The sequence below is a fragment of the Cynocephalus volans genome, chromosome 4, assembly GCF_027409185.1.
Source record: "Cynocephalus volans isolate mCynVol1 chromosome 4, mCynVol1.pri, whole genome shotgun sequence".
Taxonomy (NCBI): Eukaryota; Metazoa; Chordata; class Mammalia; order Dermoptera; family Cynocephalidae; genus Cynocephalus; species Cynocephalus volans.
In genome coordinates this window covers 98,898,877-98,920,240 of record NC_084463.1, presented here as the reverse complement: position 1 = coordinate 98,920,240, position 21,364 = coordinate 98,898,877, and the positions used below count along the sequence as shown (strand labels likewise).

General features: G+C 36.7%; 1 protein-coding gene across 2 annotated transcripts in view; it reads left to right on the top strand.

Moving 5' to 3' along the window:
• UVRAG (UV radiation resistance associated) overlaps nt 1-21,364 on the top strand; it is a 303,565-nt gene that overhangs the window by 45,082 nt on the left and 237,119 nt on the right. For both annotated transcript variants that reach the window (XM_063093326.1, XM_063093327.1), the window contains exons 4-5: nt 4,607-4,768; nt 15,174-15,248. In XM_063093326.1, the coding sequence (XP_062949396.1) occupies nt 4,607-4,768; nt 15,174-15,248 (237 nt within the window). The remainder of the gene's footprint in view (nt 1-4,606; nt 4,769-15,173; nt 15,249-21,364) is intronic.

The following is a 21,364-nucleotide window of genomic DNA, read 5'->3' as shown; positions in this document are numbered from 1 at the left end:
GGGTAGAGGCAGGGAAGGGATATAGCCAGAGGCCTCGACTTCCTTCTTTCAAAACTTGAGTTGGACTAGACATTTCAAAGGTCCCTTTTACTTCTAACATTCTTAGCAAATGTAAACATGCTCATTTTGTCTCTTTCTGTGTTGTATGTAGCTTCCTCATTTGTACTGTAGTCCAGGTTAAATCAAGTGTAATGCTCGATATGTGCTAAATGACTCACAAATGTTACTCATGTAAGGTTGGGTTAGAGAAGGAGATGCGACCAAGGGGAGCAGGTACAACCTCAAGCTCCAGAACTAGAGAGCTTTTCCCCACAACTCCTGGCTACAAGTTTCTCAAAGTCCTAGATGGAGAGTTGGGTGAACTGTGAAGGCCAGTTCCTTCCTAGATAATCTGTAATGAATGCTTCATTCTTGTAGTAATATTCTAGCCTTTACAGTCATGTTTAGTCATTTATTTTTGCCTCATCCCTAGTCAGCTGTAGAGTGTGGTGACAGAGCAGCAAGAGCACGTTTGAGTTCTGTGAGGTTGCCCCAATTCCATTTTCCCAGAGACTAGGGCACAGGTAGAGGGAGGTATTCTCTCTTCCTGTTTCTGCCTCCAGCTGTGGTTTCTAAAATAAGGAAATTGGTGACAATCTCTTAAGGTCTCTTTTGTTATAAATTCTGTCTTATGTGATATGGTGGGGAGAGAAAAACAAGACAAACTCACACAAATGAACATGGCAAATTCTGGAGACCTAGATTCAAATTCAGATACCATTTTTACTGGATGACCTTAGACAAGAAGATGTAGTTTCTGTGTTTCATTGATTCTAACATACAAATTTTTTCACAGTTTAACTTTCTTGAAACCTAGATGCATTTTAACGTCAATTCTTTTTTTTTAGTTGTACATAAAATAATGATGTATCTTACAATTGGTGGTATTTCGGATTTGATGGAATATGGTATTTTGTCTTAACTATTGAGGCTAACAAGTCATCTTATTTACCTCATGTAGGCTTCTTATTAGGATTAACAGGGTTAATTTATTCAGCAGATTAGATACTTTTATGTGCTAGAATAGGCATTCTGCTATGCCCTTTTCATGTATTATCTGACTTTATATAGGACTTATCCATAATAAGCATTAAATTGGTAGCTTTTACTGTAATTACTTGTTACTACTATTCCGTCCAAGCTTCATAAAAACCCTGTGAGGTGATAGTGGTTCTAGTTTCTATAACTGAAGATTCTGAGACACAGAGGGAATTATGTAATTTAGCATTGTAGCTTAATTATAGCACTCTCTTCTCTACCACACTGTGTCTCAGCTCTCTTTATTTGACAGAGCAAAGGCTGCAGTTAAATGACTCTTCAAAGCCACTCCACAGGCCTGTCTGGTTGATTGCTGCTGTTCCTAAGCCCATCCACGTTTCTAGTGATTACTCCTGTGTCTGCATAGCTTAGTGGTCAGCCAGTGGTTGGTCAGACTTTGTTGCTCAAATGCCTCAGGCTGGTAACCTCTGCCAATGGATTGGAAGTGCATTTCAAGTTTAGGCAGTTTTAAGTCTTCCCAGCTTTTACTTTCTACTGGGCCTTCTCAGATCTCCTCTGTGTGTGCATATCAGCTTGTGGTCAACCAGGGTTGTGTGGATCATTTGGACCCTCTTTGGACTCTTCTGTGTGGATACATTAGTTGCTTATCATGGCCACCTATAGCTATCTCATTTTTCAGATCTTCCTATTAAATTTCTGGCTAGTTTGCCAGTTCATTGGTTTTCTCAACTAGAACTGTAACCACAGGCTAGAGGAGCTGTTGGTCTTCCCCGTTGATTTACCACTGAGATTGATAGTGTTACTTACAACATTGCCGGGCTTGAGGTTTTTCCATGCTCCATCCCAAATCAAGTCATCCCAGACCTGTTGGTTTTTACAGCTCTCCCCTTTTCCCCAAATGGAATGATTTTGCAGACCTCACTGGGGTTGGGGAAAGGCAGCCCCAGGCAAAAATCCACACACTCCCCTGTTCTTACCTGAAGTCAGTAGTTTTTCATGAATAACTGCTTCTCAATTTGGTGTATGCCTTTGATTGATTTCCAGAGCCCTAAAATTGTTGTTTTTGACAATTTTGACCAGTTTTATTGTTGCTTTTTTGGGGAAAACTTTTCTGAGCTACTCACTCTGCCATGTCAGAAATCCTACCCCTCCTTTAGATTTATATTTACCACTTCTTTGCTACTGATTCTTTCTTGCAGCACAGATGTTCTATCTGGGATAATTTTACATGTGCCAAAAGTATATCCTTTAGAATTTTCTTTAATGAGCATATGCTGGTATATCACACACATACGTTTTCTTGTCTGGAAATATGTTTATTTTACTCTGATTCATGAAGAATATTTTCAATGGGTGTAGAATTCTAGGTTGTCAGTTTTTCAAGACATTGGAAGTAAAATTTCAGTGCCTTCTGGCTTCCACTTTTTGCTGTTGAGGTCACTGGTTAGTCTGTAATTCCTTTGAAGTTAATCTTACTTAGATAGCTCTTAAGATCATATCTTTGCTTTGCTGTTGTAGAGTTTTACTTTTATGTGTCTTAATATGATTGTACTTTTATTTATCTTATTTAAGACCAATTGGGTATTTTGAACCTGTGAAATAGTGTTTTTAAATCTTTTATCCATATTTTTCTTATTATCTCTGTGCGGCTTTCTATGTGTTTTCTTCTTCTATGCAAAGTTCTACCCTTACTCCCCCTGGCGACTTCTCTACAGACGTTTATTGGTAGGAGTTTGGGTGGATTTAGTTTTGTTTCACTCATATTCTGTGGGTATATAACCCTTTTGTGGTCCCAGTTCAATGTGGAGAAGGACTTCTTTTAGACATGGGTGGGGCTGGGCCTATGTCTTGAATTATGTCTTTGTCTTCCTTTAAGACTGCTAAACCCAAAGCCCCAACTTTGTGTAGGTTGGCAGTGACTTCAAGACAAAAGCCTTCTAGATCTCCACTTATCTCTCTGGGTTCTTTCCTTTTTGGCTTGCAAATACTTTGGTGATGATGGTGATTATTATTATTTAAAAAATATTCTAGCCAGCATTTTTAGTTTTCAATGAGAGGGTTGTCTAGACTGTAACTATCATAAATGGATGGCTCCCTTCCATTTACCCCTTGGGCCATATAGTCTTTTATATTTACGCACATATTTACCATTGTCCATATTCTTCATTCTTTCTCATAGATCCAAGTTTCTATCTGGCATCATTTCCCTTCAGCCTGAAGAACTTCTTTCAGCATTTCTTGTGCAGATCAGCATTGTTATTCCTAGACCTTAATGTTATCTTCATATTTAAATGAAACCTTGCCCCTATTTAGCAGGGTTGCTAAAACAATTATAGTGAGATAGAGAATGGGGTCAGATAAGAATGGAATTCTGTTCATCTTAGATTGAAATTCTTGGATGGCTGGAATTTAGTTTTTTATATAATCCAATGTAAAACTGATTGCATAAACATGCTTGCTATGTTATTGCATTATTGGTTGTCTTTCAGTATCCTCCCTCGTGTCCCCCTCCCCCAACTTTGGTCAGGAAAACTACTGCCACAAAGCCAAGAACAGTTACCCTTATTTGAAGACCCTTTGATTTACTGACTTACATAATATGAAAATTGCTAATTTAGTAAGATTGATTATGTTTACATTCAGCAGTGAAAGCCCTAACATTAAATATAGGGGAAATAAGTGGAAGTAATTCATTCATACATTGTAGTTCATTTCTATTGTTGTTATTAAAGCCCCTTAACATTTTGACGTTTCAGATTGTTTCAACTGTCTAGATGATTCTCTTAATGAAAAATAATGTTTGTTTAGAGCATAAAGCTGACCTTTTCTTTCCTAACTTTAAAACTTTTCAATGGCCCCACCTTTTGTACAGAGTAAAAAGTATTGCCTCCTTGGCAAGGCATAAAAAGATCTTTCAGTTTAGTTCCTTGTTTCTTTCTCTACCTTTGCGTCCTCTTGCTCTTGTATTGTGTGCTCCAGTGGTTGTTCTTAGTTCCCTGACCACACTTTGCCATTTCACACCTCTGAGCCCTTGTCATTTAGTGTTCCTCTTTGCCTGGAATTCCTTATTATAGCATGGTAAAATCCTACTTGTCCTTTAAAAGCCAGGTTTCACAGCTTCTGTGTTTTCCCCGGTTCCTTCAGAGTTTATTATCCCTTCCTATGCTACTGTGTAACCTCTTGCATAATTCTATTATTGATCTTTTTATGAAACAATGTAATTACTTAAATAGAGGTTTGAATCCAACAATAATAAGCTGAAGGCTCTTTGAGGGCATTTTTTATGAGTTGGCTCTTTAATCATGTAGTAAATGTTGAATAAGTGAGCGATGGGAATATATGCTCTTTCTAATGACTATATAATAAGTAAGCAGAGAAATTCAAAACTACCATTATCACCCCCTTTGTGTTAATTGGAATGTCTTCCTAAGTTTGTTCACTAAAGTTTGCAATTTAATGTACTTATGAGGTCTTTTGGTTTTTAAAAACAAAATGATTTACCACCTAATTGAAATAATTCTAAGCAAGTTAGAATCTTCCTAAAGCATGTTTTCATTTCCATCAACAGAATCCAACGTGGCGGAGTCTTGATTTTGGAATAATGCCGGACCGTCTTGATACATCTGTGTCTTGTTTTGTGGTGAAGATATGGGGTGGAAAGGAGGATGTCTACCAGCTCTTGATTGAATGGAAAGTCTGTTTGGATGGGCTGAAATACTTGGGTCAGCAGGTAATTTTTGGACTACAGTTTAAAGTAGTTGTCATCTCCAAATTAACCTTTCTAACCTTTTTGTTGATTCTTCTGACTCTACATTTCCTATTATAAAGAGAGACCTTTATGATTTCTTACTTATGTTACTAAGGAAGATTTTTATGATTATTTGCTTATGTTATATTACTTACGTTGTTATGTCTGAGTCATTGCGCAGCTTAAATAAAAATACCTGTAACTGAAGAAACTTATGAAGAATCACCCTAAGGTGCTAATTTAAGATGTTTTGTGTATGTGTGTGTGTTTGTGTGTATGTGTATGTGTGGGTGTGGGTGTATAGGAAAGGAAATGCTTTCTTATAGCATTCTGCTATTTCTGTTTCATTGAATGCTCCCCTGTAGAATCTGAAAATGAAGTTGAAATAAGGAATACACCATTAAACACCTCTCTTTTGACCAGTAGAGTTGGGTTATTCCAGGATTAAGAAGAGATACTGTTATTGAGCACAGGGATAATTGCCTACCTTATATATGGCTACCTGTCCCCCACCTTTGCTGTACCCATGACTGATTAGCTAATTGATCATTCTCTTCTAGCTGAGCTCAAGTAGCTCCATAATTCTTTCTAATGCAAAGTTCCAGGATGCAACTAGCAATCTATCAGAATTGCATATGAAATGAAACCTATTTGCCACCCCAGACGTAGGTTATTATAATGAATGTTTATAGCAACCTTGTGAAGGTTGATATTATTGCCTTTATTTTCCAGATGGGAAAATTGAGTCTCAGAGATTTTAAGAAATTACTCAAGATCACACAGTTAGATAGAGCTAGAATTTAAATCTGGTCTTGGGTGACTTAAAAATTTGTTCTCTTTGTACTATACTACACTGGTGTATACGTGTGGTCCTTGGTAACCCTCCTCCCCACCTTGAAATAAGTACCATTTCTATTTTGTGGTATCTATGATACCACTATTAAAAGTAACCCTAAAATGTTAGTTATAGATTATTTATAAATATCCTTGATGTTTTCTTAATATTTATTCAATATATGCTTTCTGGTATGTTTCTTTTTGAAGAAACAATTTAATTCGCATTATTTTTAAGATTAAAATTTTCTGCTCTCATTTTGCTTACGATATTTTTACTTTTTATTAAAAGATTTTTTTTTAACTGTGGCTAACATGTTTTACAATAAATCTCTTGAACTTATTCCTCCTACCTAAAATTTAATATCATTTGACCATCTCCCCAAACTTCCTCCCCCCAAACCCCTGGTAACCATCTTTCTACTCTCTACTTCTGTGAGTTCAGTGTTTTTAAATTACACATACAGGGGCCGGGCCCGTGGCGCACTCGGGAGAGTGCGGCGCTGGGAGTGCGGCGACACTCCCGCCGCGGGTTTGGATCCTATATGGGAATGGCCAGTACACTCACTGGCTGAGTGCCGGTCACGAAAAAGACAAAAAAAAAAAAAAAAAAAAAAAAAAAAATTGCACATACAAGTAAAATCATGCTCTTAACCATATTTTTATTTAGTTTGTGTCCTTCTTATAATGACTAGAGCAAAGCATGTAGTATATATGTTCCTTAACTAAATTCTAACCTCCTACAATTTTTAAATCTCTTTTATCTTTTAATTTTTTTCTCTGTTTTAGGGCTGGTCTTAATTAAAACTTAAAAAATAATGACTTTTGGTTTAAGACCTTTCTCTTCTCTTTTGGTAACAGATACTGGTTGCCTTTAGACTAGCCAAGAAGAACCCGGCACTGAGGCATGTGCTCTGTCTGTCTTCCTACATGCCATACTTGGCTCTCTGTAGATAGGCTATGTTATCAAGTACTTCTTTATCTTTCATCTGATTTTGTACATTTCATGGAATATGGTGCTTCTTAACATTGCAGTTGCAAGGCAATAGGTTGGCCAGTGAAGATGGCCTTGGCCTTCATCATGTTTTTCAACTCACACATTCCTTAGGTGGTGGTCTTCTTGAAATATCCAAATGTGCTTATGCTAACCTGCCCTAATTTCAGAGAGTTGACATTCAGGTGTTGTCTTATAAAGTTGGTTATGCTGGTATACCAAAGAACAAAAGAAAGAGAAAACATTTTTTAAGCCAACTAGAAACTTGATATCATTGTGGGAGTTCAAAACTTATTTATGAAATAGATGTAACAAGCAACTTAGTAGGGCTGGCTGGTTAGCTCAGTTGGTTAGAGTGCAGCCTTATAACACCAAGGTCATGGGTTCAGATCCCCACCCTGGGTTCAGGTCACCACCCCAGACAGCTGCCAAAAAAAACCCCAAAAACAAAAAAAAACAAGTAACATAGTACTAAAAATCAGATAAAATAGAATTACAAATTGTTAGAGGAAAGTGAAACTAAGATGTATTAGGCTAATGGCCAGAATCAGTTACGTTTGTTAATTGATCATCTGCTTTCCACCAGGCATTGCTCTTGCTGTTAAGGATCCAGAGATACATAAGACAAGATTCTTAGACTTGGTAAGCTGATGATTGATGAATACCTTCATAGGGAGCAATGGGAGTTGTACCTGGAAGAGGTAGTTAGACCAGCCTTGATAGAGTCAGGGAGGGCTGACTTCTGAATGGTTTTCTTTTAAAATCAGGTTTATTGAAGTACATATATGATAAAATTCATCCTTTTAAAGCATAGAGTTCAATGAATTTGACAAATGTATAGAGTAGAATAACCACTATCATAATGAATAAAGCTGCTGTGAATATTTAAATATAGGTCTTTGTGTTGACATATATAGTCATTTCTTTTGGGTAAATACCCAGGAATGGAATAGCTGGGTCTAATGGTAAGTCTATGTTGAAATTTATAAGAAACTGACAAAAGTTTTCCAAAGTGACTGTAACAGTCTGCATTCCTATCAGTAGTGTATGATAGTTCCATTTGTTCCACATCTTTGCTAGCCCTTGTTATTGTCAGTCTTTTTAATTTTAGCCATTCTAATGGGTTTGAAGCAGTATCTTATTGTGACTTTAATTTGAATTCCCCTAATGACAAAATGATGTTGAGCATTATAAAAAATATGCTTATTTGCAATCGGTCTCTCTCTCTTGCTCGCTTGCTCGCTTGCTCACTCGCTCGTGTGTGTGTGATCTTTTGCCCTTTTTTTTAGGTGGCTGGCTGATAAGGGAATCCTAACCCATTACCTTGGTGTTACCAGCCTTTTGCCCCCTTTATTTGGGTTGTTTCAATTCTAGTTTTTTATGGAGTTGTAGAAGTTCGTTATGTATTCTGGATATAAGTCAGTTCTTTATAAGATATGTATTTGCCAAATATTTTCTGTCAGTCTGTGGCTTGTCTTTTCATTTTTTTTAACAGTGTCTTTCAAAGAACAGAAGTTTTTTATTGTTTATGAAGTCTACTATATCAGTTTTCTCTTTTGTGTTTCATGCTTTTTATGTCTTCTCCAAAATATTTTTGCCTACCACATGGTCACAAAAATTTTCTTCTGTTTTCTTCTAAAAGTTTTATAGTCTTAGGTTTTAATTTATGCTTACGATCCATTTTGAATTAACTTTTATATAAAATGCAAGGTTCTTTGATTTGCAGATCGGTGAACAATTGTTCGTGTACTATTTGTTGTAAAGCTATTATTTCTCCGTTGAATTACCATATCATCGTTGTTGAAAATCATTTGTGTGAGTCTATTTCTGTATTTTCTATTCTATTTCATTGATCTCTATATCTGTCCTAATGCCAATACCAAATTGTCTTAATTACTGTAGTTTTATAGTGTGTCTTGAATTCAGTTGGTAATATGAGTCCTCCAACTTTGTTTTTTTCCCAAAATTGTTCTGGTTATTTTAGGTCTTTTGCCTTTCCATATATACTTTAAAATCAGTTTGTCAATTTCTGCAAAAATCCTGCTGGGATTTTGATAGGTGTTGAATCTAAAAAAAATTGGGGGAGAATTGACATCTTAAAAGTATTGAGTATTTCAGTATACAGACATATCTCTCTGTTTATGAAAATTTTCTTTGGTTTCACTCATCAATGTTTTTTACTTTTCAGCATACACATCTTGCACATATTTTGTTAGATTTGTACCTATGGATTCCATGTTTTTGATGCTAATTTATTTATTTATTTATTTATTTATTTATTTTTTTATTTTTTGTCTTTTTTTTTTTTCGTGACCGGCACTCAGCCAGTGAGTGCACCGGTCATTCCTATGTAGGATCCGAACCCACGGCGGGAGCGTCGCTGCGCTTCCAGCGCCGCACTCTCCTGAGTGCGCCACAGGCTCGGCCCTTTGATGCTAATTTAAATGGTGTTCCTGTTTCCAATTTTTTTGCTAGTATATGGAAATGTGTTTCTTTATTGAGCTTATATTCTTTTTTTTTTTAAAGATGACCAGCAAGGGGATCTTAACCCTTGGCTTGGTGTTGTCAGTACCACGCTCAGCCAGTGAGCAAACCAGCCATCCCTATATAGGATCCGAACCTGTGGCCTTGGTGTTGTCAGCACCGCACTATCCCGAGTGAGCCACGGGCCAGCCCTTATTGAGCTTATATTCTATGACCTTGCTAAACTCACTTATTAGGTCTAATACCTTTTTTTGTAGATTCCTTTTGTAGATTGCTAGGTAGGCAGTCATGTTGTCTGTGAACACAGACAGTTTAACTTCTTCCTTTCTAATATGTATGTCTTTTTAGTTCTTTTTCTTGTTTTATTTCACCGGCTAATATCTTGAGTACAGTGTTGAATATGAGTGGATTGAGTACAGTGTTGAATACAAGTGATCCGGGGGAGAATGCTTTTAGACTTTCACCGTTAAGTACAATATTAGGTGTAATTTTTATAGATATTTTATCGGGTTGAGGAAACTTCCTTTTATTTTTAATATGCTGAGAAGTTTACTGAAGGGATGTTGAATTTTGTCAAGTGGTTTTTTGTCAAGTGGATTTTTATATATTGTTGGATTTGATTTGCTAGTATTTCATTAAGGCTGTTTGCATCTATGTTTTTGAGGATTATTGGTCTGTACTTTTCTTGCGATGTCTTGGTTTGTCTAGTTTGTCTGGTTTGGTATCAGAGTAATACTGGTCTCATAAAATGGATTGAGAAGTGTTTACTCTAATTTTGTTTCCTGAAGGAATTTGTGTAGAGTTGTTATTATTTATTCCTCACGTTTGGCAGAGTTCTTCAGTGATGTCGTCTGGGTGTTAAGATTTCTTTGTGAGCAAGTTTCCCCCCTCCCCCTTCCCACTAGAAGAGGTTTAATAATTGATAAAAATCTTTGTGGAAAAGTTTAAAAGTATGACTTCAGGGAGTTCTGGTCAAGATGGCGGAATAGACCGTCCCCAGCATCACTTTCTCCTGCAGATCAATCAGTTTACAACTATAAAAATGTAACAACAGACAAGCTGTGGCTGCTAGAGCTCAGGGGAAGAGGAGGAGAGACCTACAGAGTTCATGAAGGTGGGAGAAACTAGGATGAGAGAAGGAAAAAACTGCTCGGAGCATTTTGGGCTGAGGCCACTTTAAGGCTGGAGCTGCTGAGCTCATGGAGCAGGAGCTGGCAGAAGCCACAGCTGTGCTCTTCAGATGGAGTTGCTTGGAGGTGGCAGGTGAGAAGAGGGCCTTGGTGGCCCCCAGGACAGTAAGACCACTAATAGGGTTCCTGTGGACCCACACAGGAGTGAGGAGCAAGAACAACTGAAAAAAGGTTGTTCCAGGGCCTGGAAGTGTTTGGAGCATTGGCCTTGGTAGAGACTGGCCCACCGGGGGAACACTGGGACATAGCAAGGTTAGCTGATCCATTCCCCAATCAGCGCAGGACTGCTCAGAGGAGACTGGTCAGGAATATAGAATTGCATTGGGTGCAGTTTGATGAAAAGACTCAGGCTCAGATCAGAGTTTCTACACAACCCAGGTGCCTTGGGTCTCTGGAGAGCTGGAAGTACCTATAAGGTCAACCTTTAAACCCTGAGCTGCACAAAAAGCCTTCCCTAGGGAAACAGCAGCAAAGCAAAAATTTAACTCAACCACACAGCTCAAGTACTGGTTCTTACAGGAAGTTCCTCCATTTTAGAAGTAAGCAAAGGACAAAAAATTAGTTTTGGCCCAGGCACACCACCAGCGGCTTGGGGCCTGGCCCAGGGCACAGAGCCAGGGACCGGACCACCCCCCCAACCAGGCACACCACCAGCGCCAAGGAGCATGCCAAAAACATCACCTCCATGGGGGTGGCGCACCACAGCCACCATAGTAACCACAGCTGCCACGAAAGTGGCTAGACATCACAACAACCACGCAGATGGTCCGCCAGCCACTGGAGTGCATTGACACAAGGAGAGTCACCAGCAGAGATCAAAGAAAAGAAGAGGATGTCTCTCTCCTCAAAGCCAATTCCAGAGTGACAGAAAAAGCATCTGCTCTATGATAATATTGGGGGACATGAACACACCTCTCAGCAGTAGACAGATCATCTAGGCAACAAATCAACAGAGTAGCCATTACTCTTTCAGAGAGAGAGAGCAGAAATCTAGGGTTATCAGTGGTGGTGGTGGGGGGAGCGAGACAGGGATAGGGAGAGAATAAGTACAATTTGTAACAATGTATATACTAGTAATATTGATTTGTTCAATATATGTCAACATTGAATCCCCAAAATATGTATAATCAATTATGATTCAATTAAAAAAAGTATGACTTCAATTACTTTATTAGATATTGAGTTCTTCAGGTTATCTGTGTCTTAAGAGAACTTTGATAATTTGTATTCCAAAGAAGTTGTTTCATCTGAGATTTCAAATTTATTAGTATAAAGTTTTCCACAATATTACTCTGTCCTTTCAGTATATGTAGGATCTGTAATGATCCTCTCCTCTTTCATTCCTGATATTGGTATTTACTGTATTCTCTCTTTTTCTCTTGGTCACTCTGATTAGAGATTTATCAATTTTATTAACTTCTCAAAAAACTAGTGTTTGATTTTTATTATCTTTATTATTATTGTTTTCAATTTTATTTCTTTCTATTTTTAATTTTATTATTTTTCCTTTTTCTTGCTTTGTGTTTAATTTGCTCTTTGCTAGTTTCTTAAGGTGGCAGCTTGGATTACTGATTTGAGACTTTTCTTCTTTTCTAAAATAAACATTTAATAAATTTTCCTTTAAGCACTGCTTTAGCTATGTCCCACAAATTTTGGTATTGTGTTTTCACTCAATTCAAAATATTTTCTAACTTCCCTTTTATTTCTTCTTTGATCCATGGATTATTTACAGGTGTGTTTATTTTATTTTTTATTTTTTTAAAGCCAGTCAAATTTAGCCACAGGGGATTGAATACCAACTTAAGTGACACTAGTTTTAATAAGGTCTGATAACCCACTACCATTGGACCAGCTAGTGTGTTAATTTTCACACATTTGTGGATTTTCCAGATATCCTTCTGTTGTTGATTTCTACTTTAATTCTGTTGAGTATAGAGAAAATTGTATGATTTCAATGCTTTTGACTTTTTTAGATTTATTTTATGGCCTAGTATATATGGTCTGCCTTGGTGAATGTTTCACGTGCATGTCATGTGCATTCTGCTGTTATTAAATGGAATGTTTTAGAAATGTCAATTAGGGTTAAATTGATTCTGAGTGAGTTTTGAATGTGTTGCAATTAGCCAGAAAAGAAAAGAGAATAGTCACAGAAGTATGATATAACAGAGAATAATCTAATCCCTTCATTTTTAGTTGAATGATGGTACAATTTGCCCAAAGTCACATACTTATGCCAGAGCTATAAATGCAACCCAAGCTTACTGAATAGCTTTCAGAGTTAATCAGAATGTTTTTCCCAAAGGTAATGAACTATGCTGAGCCTGACTTGGATTTTGATGAAAAAGGCAGGGGAGTTTGGAAATAGCTCTGTTCAAGGTGGGAATTTGGAGAATTCGTTGATACTGCTTATATGGGCCATGTAGCATCCTAATTTATGTGTAATGACAGAAGTTCTTGTGCTTGGTTTAAATGGTTAGAACTTTGTATTAATAACAACAGTAATTTTATACCCCTTCAGTGTTTGGGTATCTTTTTACATGCACACAATGGCCTGGGGCCTTTTGAAGATCATGTGAGCTAGTATTGTTATTTTCCTCAGTATTTAAGTGAGAAAACAGAAGCTCAGAGAGATTAAGGGATTTGCTGAAGGTCACACAGTGATTGGTGTATTTAGGCTCTTACTAGTTCAGTGGTTCAGACTATATTTATTATTCATTTCACTGATTCTAATTGGCTGTCTTAAAAAAGTATGCTGTTTTTCATAAAGATATAAAAATACAAGGTTATGGTTAGATTAATAGAGTTCTATATTTTGTGGTTTCCAAGTTAGTATTCTACCAGTTATTGTTGGGTCAGTAATCTATAATGAAGAAAGGATAGTACATATCACTCTTCTTTTTTTTTTTTTTTTTTAAAGATGACCGGTAAGGGGATCTTAACCCTTGACTTGGTGTTGTGAGCACCATGCGCAGCCAGTGAGCGAACCAGCCATCCGTATATGGGATCCGAACCCGGGGCCTTGGTGTTATCAGCACCGTACTCTCCCGAGTGAGCCATGGGCCGGCCCCATATCACTCTTCTTATAGCATAACTTCTGAATTGTACATAGCAGTTCTGAAATGTACCTAGTGTGGAATGTGATGCACCCTGTTTTGTTAAGCATGTTTTCCCTTTCTTTATTAGTCAGGAATGGAAGGATCTTTCTGAGCTTTATGGTTAACTGATTTCTAACACATTATTAGATTGTTTTTCAATATTTTTCATGTGTAACTTCCAAAAATGCTTTCACATCCAATTATCTCATTCCACCTTTATGTCAATCCTGTAAGACAGAGCAGGAAGTGTCTTCTACTTTGGGCTGATGAGAGAATTAAAGCATGCACTGTTAACATTGATTAACTGCTGTATGCTGGGAGGAGGGCTGGGCACCAGGGCTATAAAGATAAACTAGTCAGAGTTTCCTCCTCTGAAGAGCTCCTTATGAAACAATTACACTTGTATTTAGAATCCAGGTCACTTGAGTTTTAGCCCATGTCTTTTCAAGTACAAGAATTATGTTGTCTCTTATTTTTCATCAAACTAATGCTTATCTTCATGAAGCTTATACTTTGAAAACTTTTTCTTCATGCTAGATTTATTCCTGCCCATACCTCCCCCCCCTTCTTTAATGGTATATATATTTATTTTCTTCTGATTTTAAAAGTAATACATATTTTTGGTGGACAATTTGGAAAATTTTGAGAAGCACAGAAAAGAGAATAAAAAATTTACCTAATTTTTCTGCCCAGCTACAACCATTGCTAACATTTAGGTGAATATAATTTTTCAAGTCCCTTCTAATCTTCAAACTGATTTCATATTGCTTTCTCTTTTCTCTTATAAGATGGAAAACGTCTTGAGATTGATTTATAGTTTTCATTATAAATTTATGATTGCAGACTCATCTTTTGATATTGTTGTATTCAATTCAGTAAATGATGTCGGTAAATAGGGAGTGTGTGATGAATTTTGCTTTAGTAATAGAGGTAGGAGATATGGAATTCAGGTAAATGTTCACAGGAATATTTTGTTGCTGGCTTTGGCTGTTCCTTCTCTAGCTAGAGAAAGAAAAGATCAAATATTTTGTTCTGGTTATCTTTCTTGTCTTTTGCCCCCTTGAACTTTCACTTTAATCCTTTTCAGTAGAAGAACAATTTGTTTTTGGTTTTTTAAAGCCACAACTCTGTCTGATGAAGTAACTAAATCTGTTTTTGCATTTCACAGTTGGGCACTTTATACTGTTTCGAGTTATTTTAGATCTCAGTTCTTCCGTTTTCAAAGTTTTATTACTCCCACCTTTTAGGTGAAGTTTAATTTAGGGTGGCACTAACTGAAGCTCAAATCTGTTGCATCTGAAAGAGAATGGTGTGCAGGCAGTAATTAAGTAGACATTAAAGACTTTAGGGATTGGATACTATTACTTTTAAACTTTCTTCCTGAAAATATAAAGTAATATTAGTCTGTGTCTTTTCTAGGGCTTCATATTTTTTAGAGCACTCTTAGAGACTTGCTGTATTGTGTTTTCTCTGAGATCAAAGAATGTAGATAGCATGCCTCTGAATCCCCTGTCCTTCAGGAGTAAGTGTTCCATAACAACCTCAAGAAGAAGTGTTTGTGGAAAGTATGTTTGAATAATGGTAACTTCATGTGATGGTTTTGTGAAACTTTTGTCTAAAGCAGGAAATGCTCAATTGGTCACCTGGTCTTTTGATAAGTGTCTTTTCTGCTAGTTTGTTTAGATGTAGCCAGCCTATTTCTTAGCTTTGAAGTAGGCCCTGTTATAACTGTCATATTAAAATGTGATTTGAACAAGAAGAACTAATAGTGTGTTTTCCTTCTCTTGTAGATTCATGCCCGCAATCAAAATGAAATAATTTTTGGGCTGAATGATGGCTACTATGGTGCTCCATTTGAACATAAGGTAAGAGGATTCTCCTAATGTTATGAGTTTTGTTTAGAGCAGGTGTGCCTTGCAGGCGTACAGGGTAGATATAATACTGAAAAGCTCTTTGTAAATAGAATGGTGTATCAAACTTAAAAGTGTCAAACTTTTATGTAACATTGTAAGTTTGTTGTTTAGTGTGGCTTAGGGTGAATGTTTTTTAAAGTGAAGACTCATTTTGTATGGCATATAACCACCCCAATTCATCTCTTCTAAATCCAGATTATATTAATTTTCCTAAAGGAAAACCCAAACTAGCTATTTTCTCTTTCTCTACATAATTCTTTGAAGCTTAAGAAAAAATAGTGAGTTTTTATTAAATACAGTACAGTTTTATTAAATGTTTCAGATGTCTTTTATAACTTTCAATAAATTTAAGAAGCCACGAGTCAAGTTGTTTTATAGGCAGTATCTATATCTAAAGGTGATTATGGAAAGGAGAGGGAAGAAAATCCACATTTACCAAGTATCTACTATTTATGTTACTATGCCAGGTGATTCATGCTTTTTTTTCCCATTTAATACTAGCCACAACCAGTGTGGTGAGTTTTGTCCTCTCTATTTTATAGATAATGAAACAGGTTGTAAGGGATGAACTTCATAGGATCATAAATCTAGAAAGTAGCATGAGCTGAGATTTCAGGTTGCCTGCCTGTAAAACCTGTGCTCTTATGGTGTTTTACCTGTAAAATTCTGAAGCCTATACATTATTTGCTCTTAATGATTATGTTGTTTTGTAATTCTTGGTTGTCTGAAATGCTATTGCTTAACATTAGACTATTAAGAATTCTTTTCTCAAACTAAAAACTGTAACAGCAATATCTTTAGAGTCCAGTAGATGGCAACACTTTTTCATTTTAATGGGAAAAAAATTAGAGCAGGAATGGAATACAAGTCAAAAGGATCAAATATTTTAGAATAAAAGAAACTCTTAGGAGATTGAAATCGCAATTTGGTGATGAATTTCACCAACACAACCACATAACTTGATTATCTCAAGTACGTAGTCAAGCTGAGATTGAAGATTTAGGGACAATAGCAAGTTGTAGGATCTGCTTTGAGAGCCAGTACAAGTGAAAATTCCTTATTTTATATTTTTCAAAGCATGGTACTTTTGAAAAGTAGAAAAACTGTATTCTAATCCCAGATTTGTTTTGGTACACACTGTGTTCCTTGAGCAAATTACTTAACCTCTCTTGTTTTAAGTTCCTCATCTCAAAACTAAGAAAATCCTTATCACCTGGTTAACACTGCAGGGAATATTAGAGTTATCTAACCTAAAACCTTTATGTCATAGATGGAGAAACTGAGGATCAAGGAGCCTTATGACCTATTGAACTTGACAAGTTAGTTTCATGGTATAGATGATAACTTTAGACGTAGCTGTGCAAAATCATTGCATACTTAGTCTCATAGTTCTTTAATCTTTAAGGATTTACCTATATATAATTTCAGTCCATCCCTACAACAACCTTGTAGGAAGGTAGGACAACTATTATTATCATTATTTGCTTTATAAGGAAATTGATTCATAGAGAGGTGAAGTGATTTACTTTAATTCTGTGGCGTAGTCATTTCTATACAGTGAATTGCTCCCTGCTCTTTGCTCCTGAACCCTTTGGACATACCTCTGTTAGTAGATGTATCAGATCATCATAATTTTTTCATGGTATATCTGTGTCTCTTTCTAGAGTTCACAGACTGTATCTTAACTTTGTATGTCTGATAGCAGCCTCAGTAGCAGGCATCTAATATAGTAAGTACTTGTGGAAGAAATGAATGGCCAAGGTATCAGGATGAGTTAGAGGCAGAACTGGGATAACAACACATCTCTCTCTCTAGATATACATTTTTCTTTATTATACCATGTTATCTGTGAAAAGGTAAGGGCTAGATGATTTTCATCATTTAATTTCTTTTTGAGATTTCTTCCATCATTTAATTTTATTAACTGAGCTTAAATGCTGTTATAATTTCTTTAATTTACAGCAACTCAAGTAGGCAAGTGTTAGCATTTTCATTTTCAGGATAAAGATGCTGAAACCCAGAAAAGTTAAGAGATTCTTATTTAATTAACCTTGGAGAACTGAGTAATTAAGAAGAAATTCCTTTTGCTAGTCATTCATATTAATGGATACTAACTTGTTTCCAAAGCACGTCCCATATAGCACACAAGCAGAACATTCAGAGGCAGGGATTAAGTGTCCCAAGTAGAGCTTCTCTCTCTCTCTCTCGCTCTCTCTCTCTCTCTCTCTCTCTATATATATATATATATATATTTTTTTTTTTTTAAAGACGACCGGTAAGGGGATCTTAACTCTTGACTTGGTGTTGTCAGCACCACGCTCACCCAGTGAGCTAACTGGCCATCCCTATACAGGATCTGAACCCGTGGCCTTGGTGTTATCAGCACCACACTCTCCCGAGTGAGCCACGGGCCGGCCCGTAGAGCCTATATTTTAACAACAGACAGCTAGATATGGTATAATTTCTGTCCAGGTCTTTCAGTATCCTCAAGGAAAAGTTGGAAAGTCATAAAAATAGCTCATTCCTATACATATTTTATTCAGCTTCTCCCCCTCCCCCATTGCCCCATTACAAAATAGAAGAAAGACTGGACAAATCCTCAGGGGCTGTTTATAATAGCTTCCTGCTTTATTATAAAACATCTAGGTATCTGAGCCCAGTTTAAATCCAGGGTAAAACTTTGATTCTACTTTGAATTACTTGAGCTGGTGTGATCTCCTAGTAATAGTATTATGCCAGGGGGGTACAAAACTCCCCACCTCCCCATTTTTGTTTTGTTTTGTTTTGTTTTGTTTGTTTTTATCTTACTTTTTATTACTCAATTGGGATTGAACATTTTTATGCAAGGTAGTTTTCTAAGAATATAGTCACAGAGAATATAAAGCTCTGCTGTAAAGGCTTAATTCCAAAAGAGGTGCAGAACTTTTAAGAACTACCATTGGTACTTTTCATTTACTGAGTGCCTACTATGTTTCAGACACTATACCAGATACTTTATGTGTTTTTATTTAATCTTGCAACGACCCCATGAGGTAGTTATTATCCTCATTTTATGAGTGAAATACCCTAGAAGAAAACATTAAAACACTGTCCAAAATTATGTAGCTAGCAAGTAGCAGATCTGTGATTTGAACTGAGGTGTGCCTCATTTGCAGGCTTGTTCTCTTAACCATGATGCTGCATGGTGCTCTACATTTCTTCCTACTTCATATAGTATGTCAAAGTACCACGTCTCTATCTTTACCTTTAAGCAGAGATATCTACTAGCTGTGCATTGTGAGAATCAAATGAAAGAGTACATGAGCAAGTAGGGTGGGCATACAGCACCCAGGAGACCATCAACCCACTGAAGTCCATAGAAGTTCCATACATTAGTCACTTTATTTGGCTTCCCTCCGAGTCTTTTTTTTTTTTTTTCCTCCCCCCTTTTCTCTTGGATCAAATTATCTTTTGACAGATGTTTGGAAAATTATTTTATCCTGTAATTCATATTTATAAATCCTGCTGTTGGAGTGTGGTCCCCATTCTCTCTCTTCTTTGAAACCAGAGAATAATCTGGGAAAATACCACATTTCCTGTTATGAATTTGGAGGATCTTGTCTTCTTAGCGTAATTTTTGAGCTTTTAAGAATTTTAATTCTGGAAAATTCAAAGGCAAGCATGGTTCTTCATATGGATGTTTTAGATTCTTGAGAAGTAAACAGAAACAGAGCTTTAGACTTGTTCTCACTAGGGGATTCAGAGAGTTTAAAATTTTGAAAACTTGATTTTACTATTCTCTTAGATATTTTTTGGCTTTTTTTCTTCTAGAATATTCTGTTAGATTTGTAATGAGGGCATTTTTGACCTTTTTTTCCCCTCTAAGTCAATTTCAGTTTAAACTGTTCTTGCTCAAAGCTGGGAATCCTTTCTCTCTCTTTCTTTTATCTCTTCACTAATGCTACTCAACATGCTGTTGGGCTGGATCTCAGATCCTTCTAACCCTTCCTGTGTAGGCCGTGAGTCAGGTAATTGAAAGAAGATTCTTGCAGCTTTATGCAAGTAGACATACTTTATTCTTCAGATGTGAGCTTCACAGACATGCTTTATCCTCAGATATGAGTTCTGCCCCTACTCTGCCGACCCTCCGTGCTCTGCCATCCCTCCGTGCTCTGCCATCCCTCAGTGCTCTGCCAACCAGTGGTTCAGAGCAGTTACCTTTGTACTCTTAGTACACAATAGTGGCTACAAGCCAAGCATTACATAATTACAACAATCATGCTGAATGGGCACACATGCACAGTTACACTACTTTTATAACTTGTTTCTAGTGAATGTACTGAATCTTGCCTATTTGTAACAGATCTGAGGCAAGTGAGCCTGACTAAACTTTTTCTGCTTTCCTTACACATGCTATCACTGTTGCTTTCTCTCCCTTCTCTCACTTCTGTCTTCTCTCACAGTTATGATAATTTATGTGTAAATCCTTTCTTCCTATTAGGAGATATATTACTTTCAAAGGGCTGAGGTTATGCTTTACTCACTTTTATAGTGTCAGGATTTAGTGAAGACTTGGCTTAGAGAATATTTTTACATGAATGAATGAAATCTACTCGGGTCATATTGTTCCTGTCTCTACTCTAAAATAGACTTTTCACATAAGAGATGGCTACTTCAGCAGAGTCACTTTCAGTCATGGAGTAGCATTGAAGACACTTAGTACACTTCATACTTGGAGTGTGTGACTGTGATCTTGAATATTTTCTGAGGGTTGTTTAAAATATTGAAGTGTGAACAAGAATCTCTTCATCTCTGTTGATTTGAATTTAAAATTAATTTTAGTTTTAGGATCCATAAACCTTTGCTTAATAACACTATTCTTATTTCTCAGTTCTTCTCTCTGTTTTAAGGGAGAGGAACAACATCCTCTGTTGTCTCAAATCTTGGGCCAAATCTAGGGTATATACATATTCAGCTCAGGTTTAGTGTCTAAAAAGAGGTCTCACCTTCCCTCCTTAACTCAGCCTCTGGGCTTCATCAGATCTCAGAGCCAGAGATACTTGCACAATTACTCAATTTAAACTTGGCTGACACTTAAAAGTGTATTAATGTCCAAATGGACATACACACATAGGAACACAGGTTGTCTGTTGACTCATCAGGTAGCTATTTTAGTAGTAGTCATAAAAATAAATACTGTATTAAAAAAAGTCTTCTCATTGCATCTGAAAATGTGCTCAAGTAGTAGGATGAGCCATTATTTTTTTTCTTGCTTATTATGATTTCTTATTTTACCTAAGTAAGTAGAAGAAGAACTATTTGCAAAGCTCACTTATGGTTTTTAATAACATATAGAACACTATTGGGTCCTGCTGGCAAAAGCTTTCAGTTAAGGAACCCTTAAGCTGTTGTCCTCAGGCTTCTGCTTGGGCCTTTTTTTCTCATCAGCACATTGTGTCTGGATTATTCAGATCCCTCCCAAATCTACATCTCCAATCTAGATTTCCATATCTAAACTTGTGTCTAATTGCTTGGATGTTTTAGAGACACGTACCGTACATGGCTGAAATTGAGCTTAATTTCCCTTTCCCTCTCACAAAACTTCCTTGTGTTCCTTAGTGGAATGAATGGAACTACTATCCACTTACTTTCTCAAGTCAGAACAAAGTCCTGAACACCTTCCTCTCAGAATCATTAGTGATTGATGTCTGCTAAATACCTACTTCTTTCCTGGTTCTTGACATTGTAGCCAATTATCTTTCTAAAATGTTATGTTCCTCCTTTATTCAAATCATGTCAGTAGAGTTTGCCTTCCGTAATTAGTGGCTTACATGGTCTTGCTGTTCCTTATTTCTAAACACCGCACACTTAGTACTTTCTTATGCTAAAATTTGTTCATGTGAATTTTAGCTTATACCACATTTCCGTAGGAAGATTTTCTGTGACATACCTCTTAAGTCCAGTTTGGATACCTCTCTTACATACTTCCATAGCACCTCACATTATATTTCCCTCACCACTGACCCTTATCCTATTATATTCTGATTGCCCACTTGCTCATCTTTCCTGCTAGACTGTAAGCTGTGTGA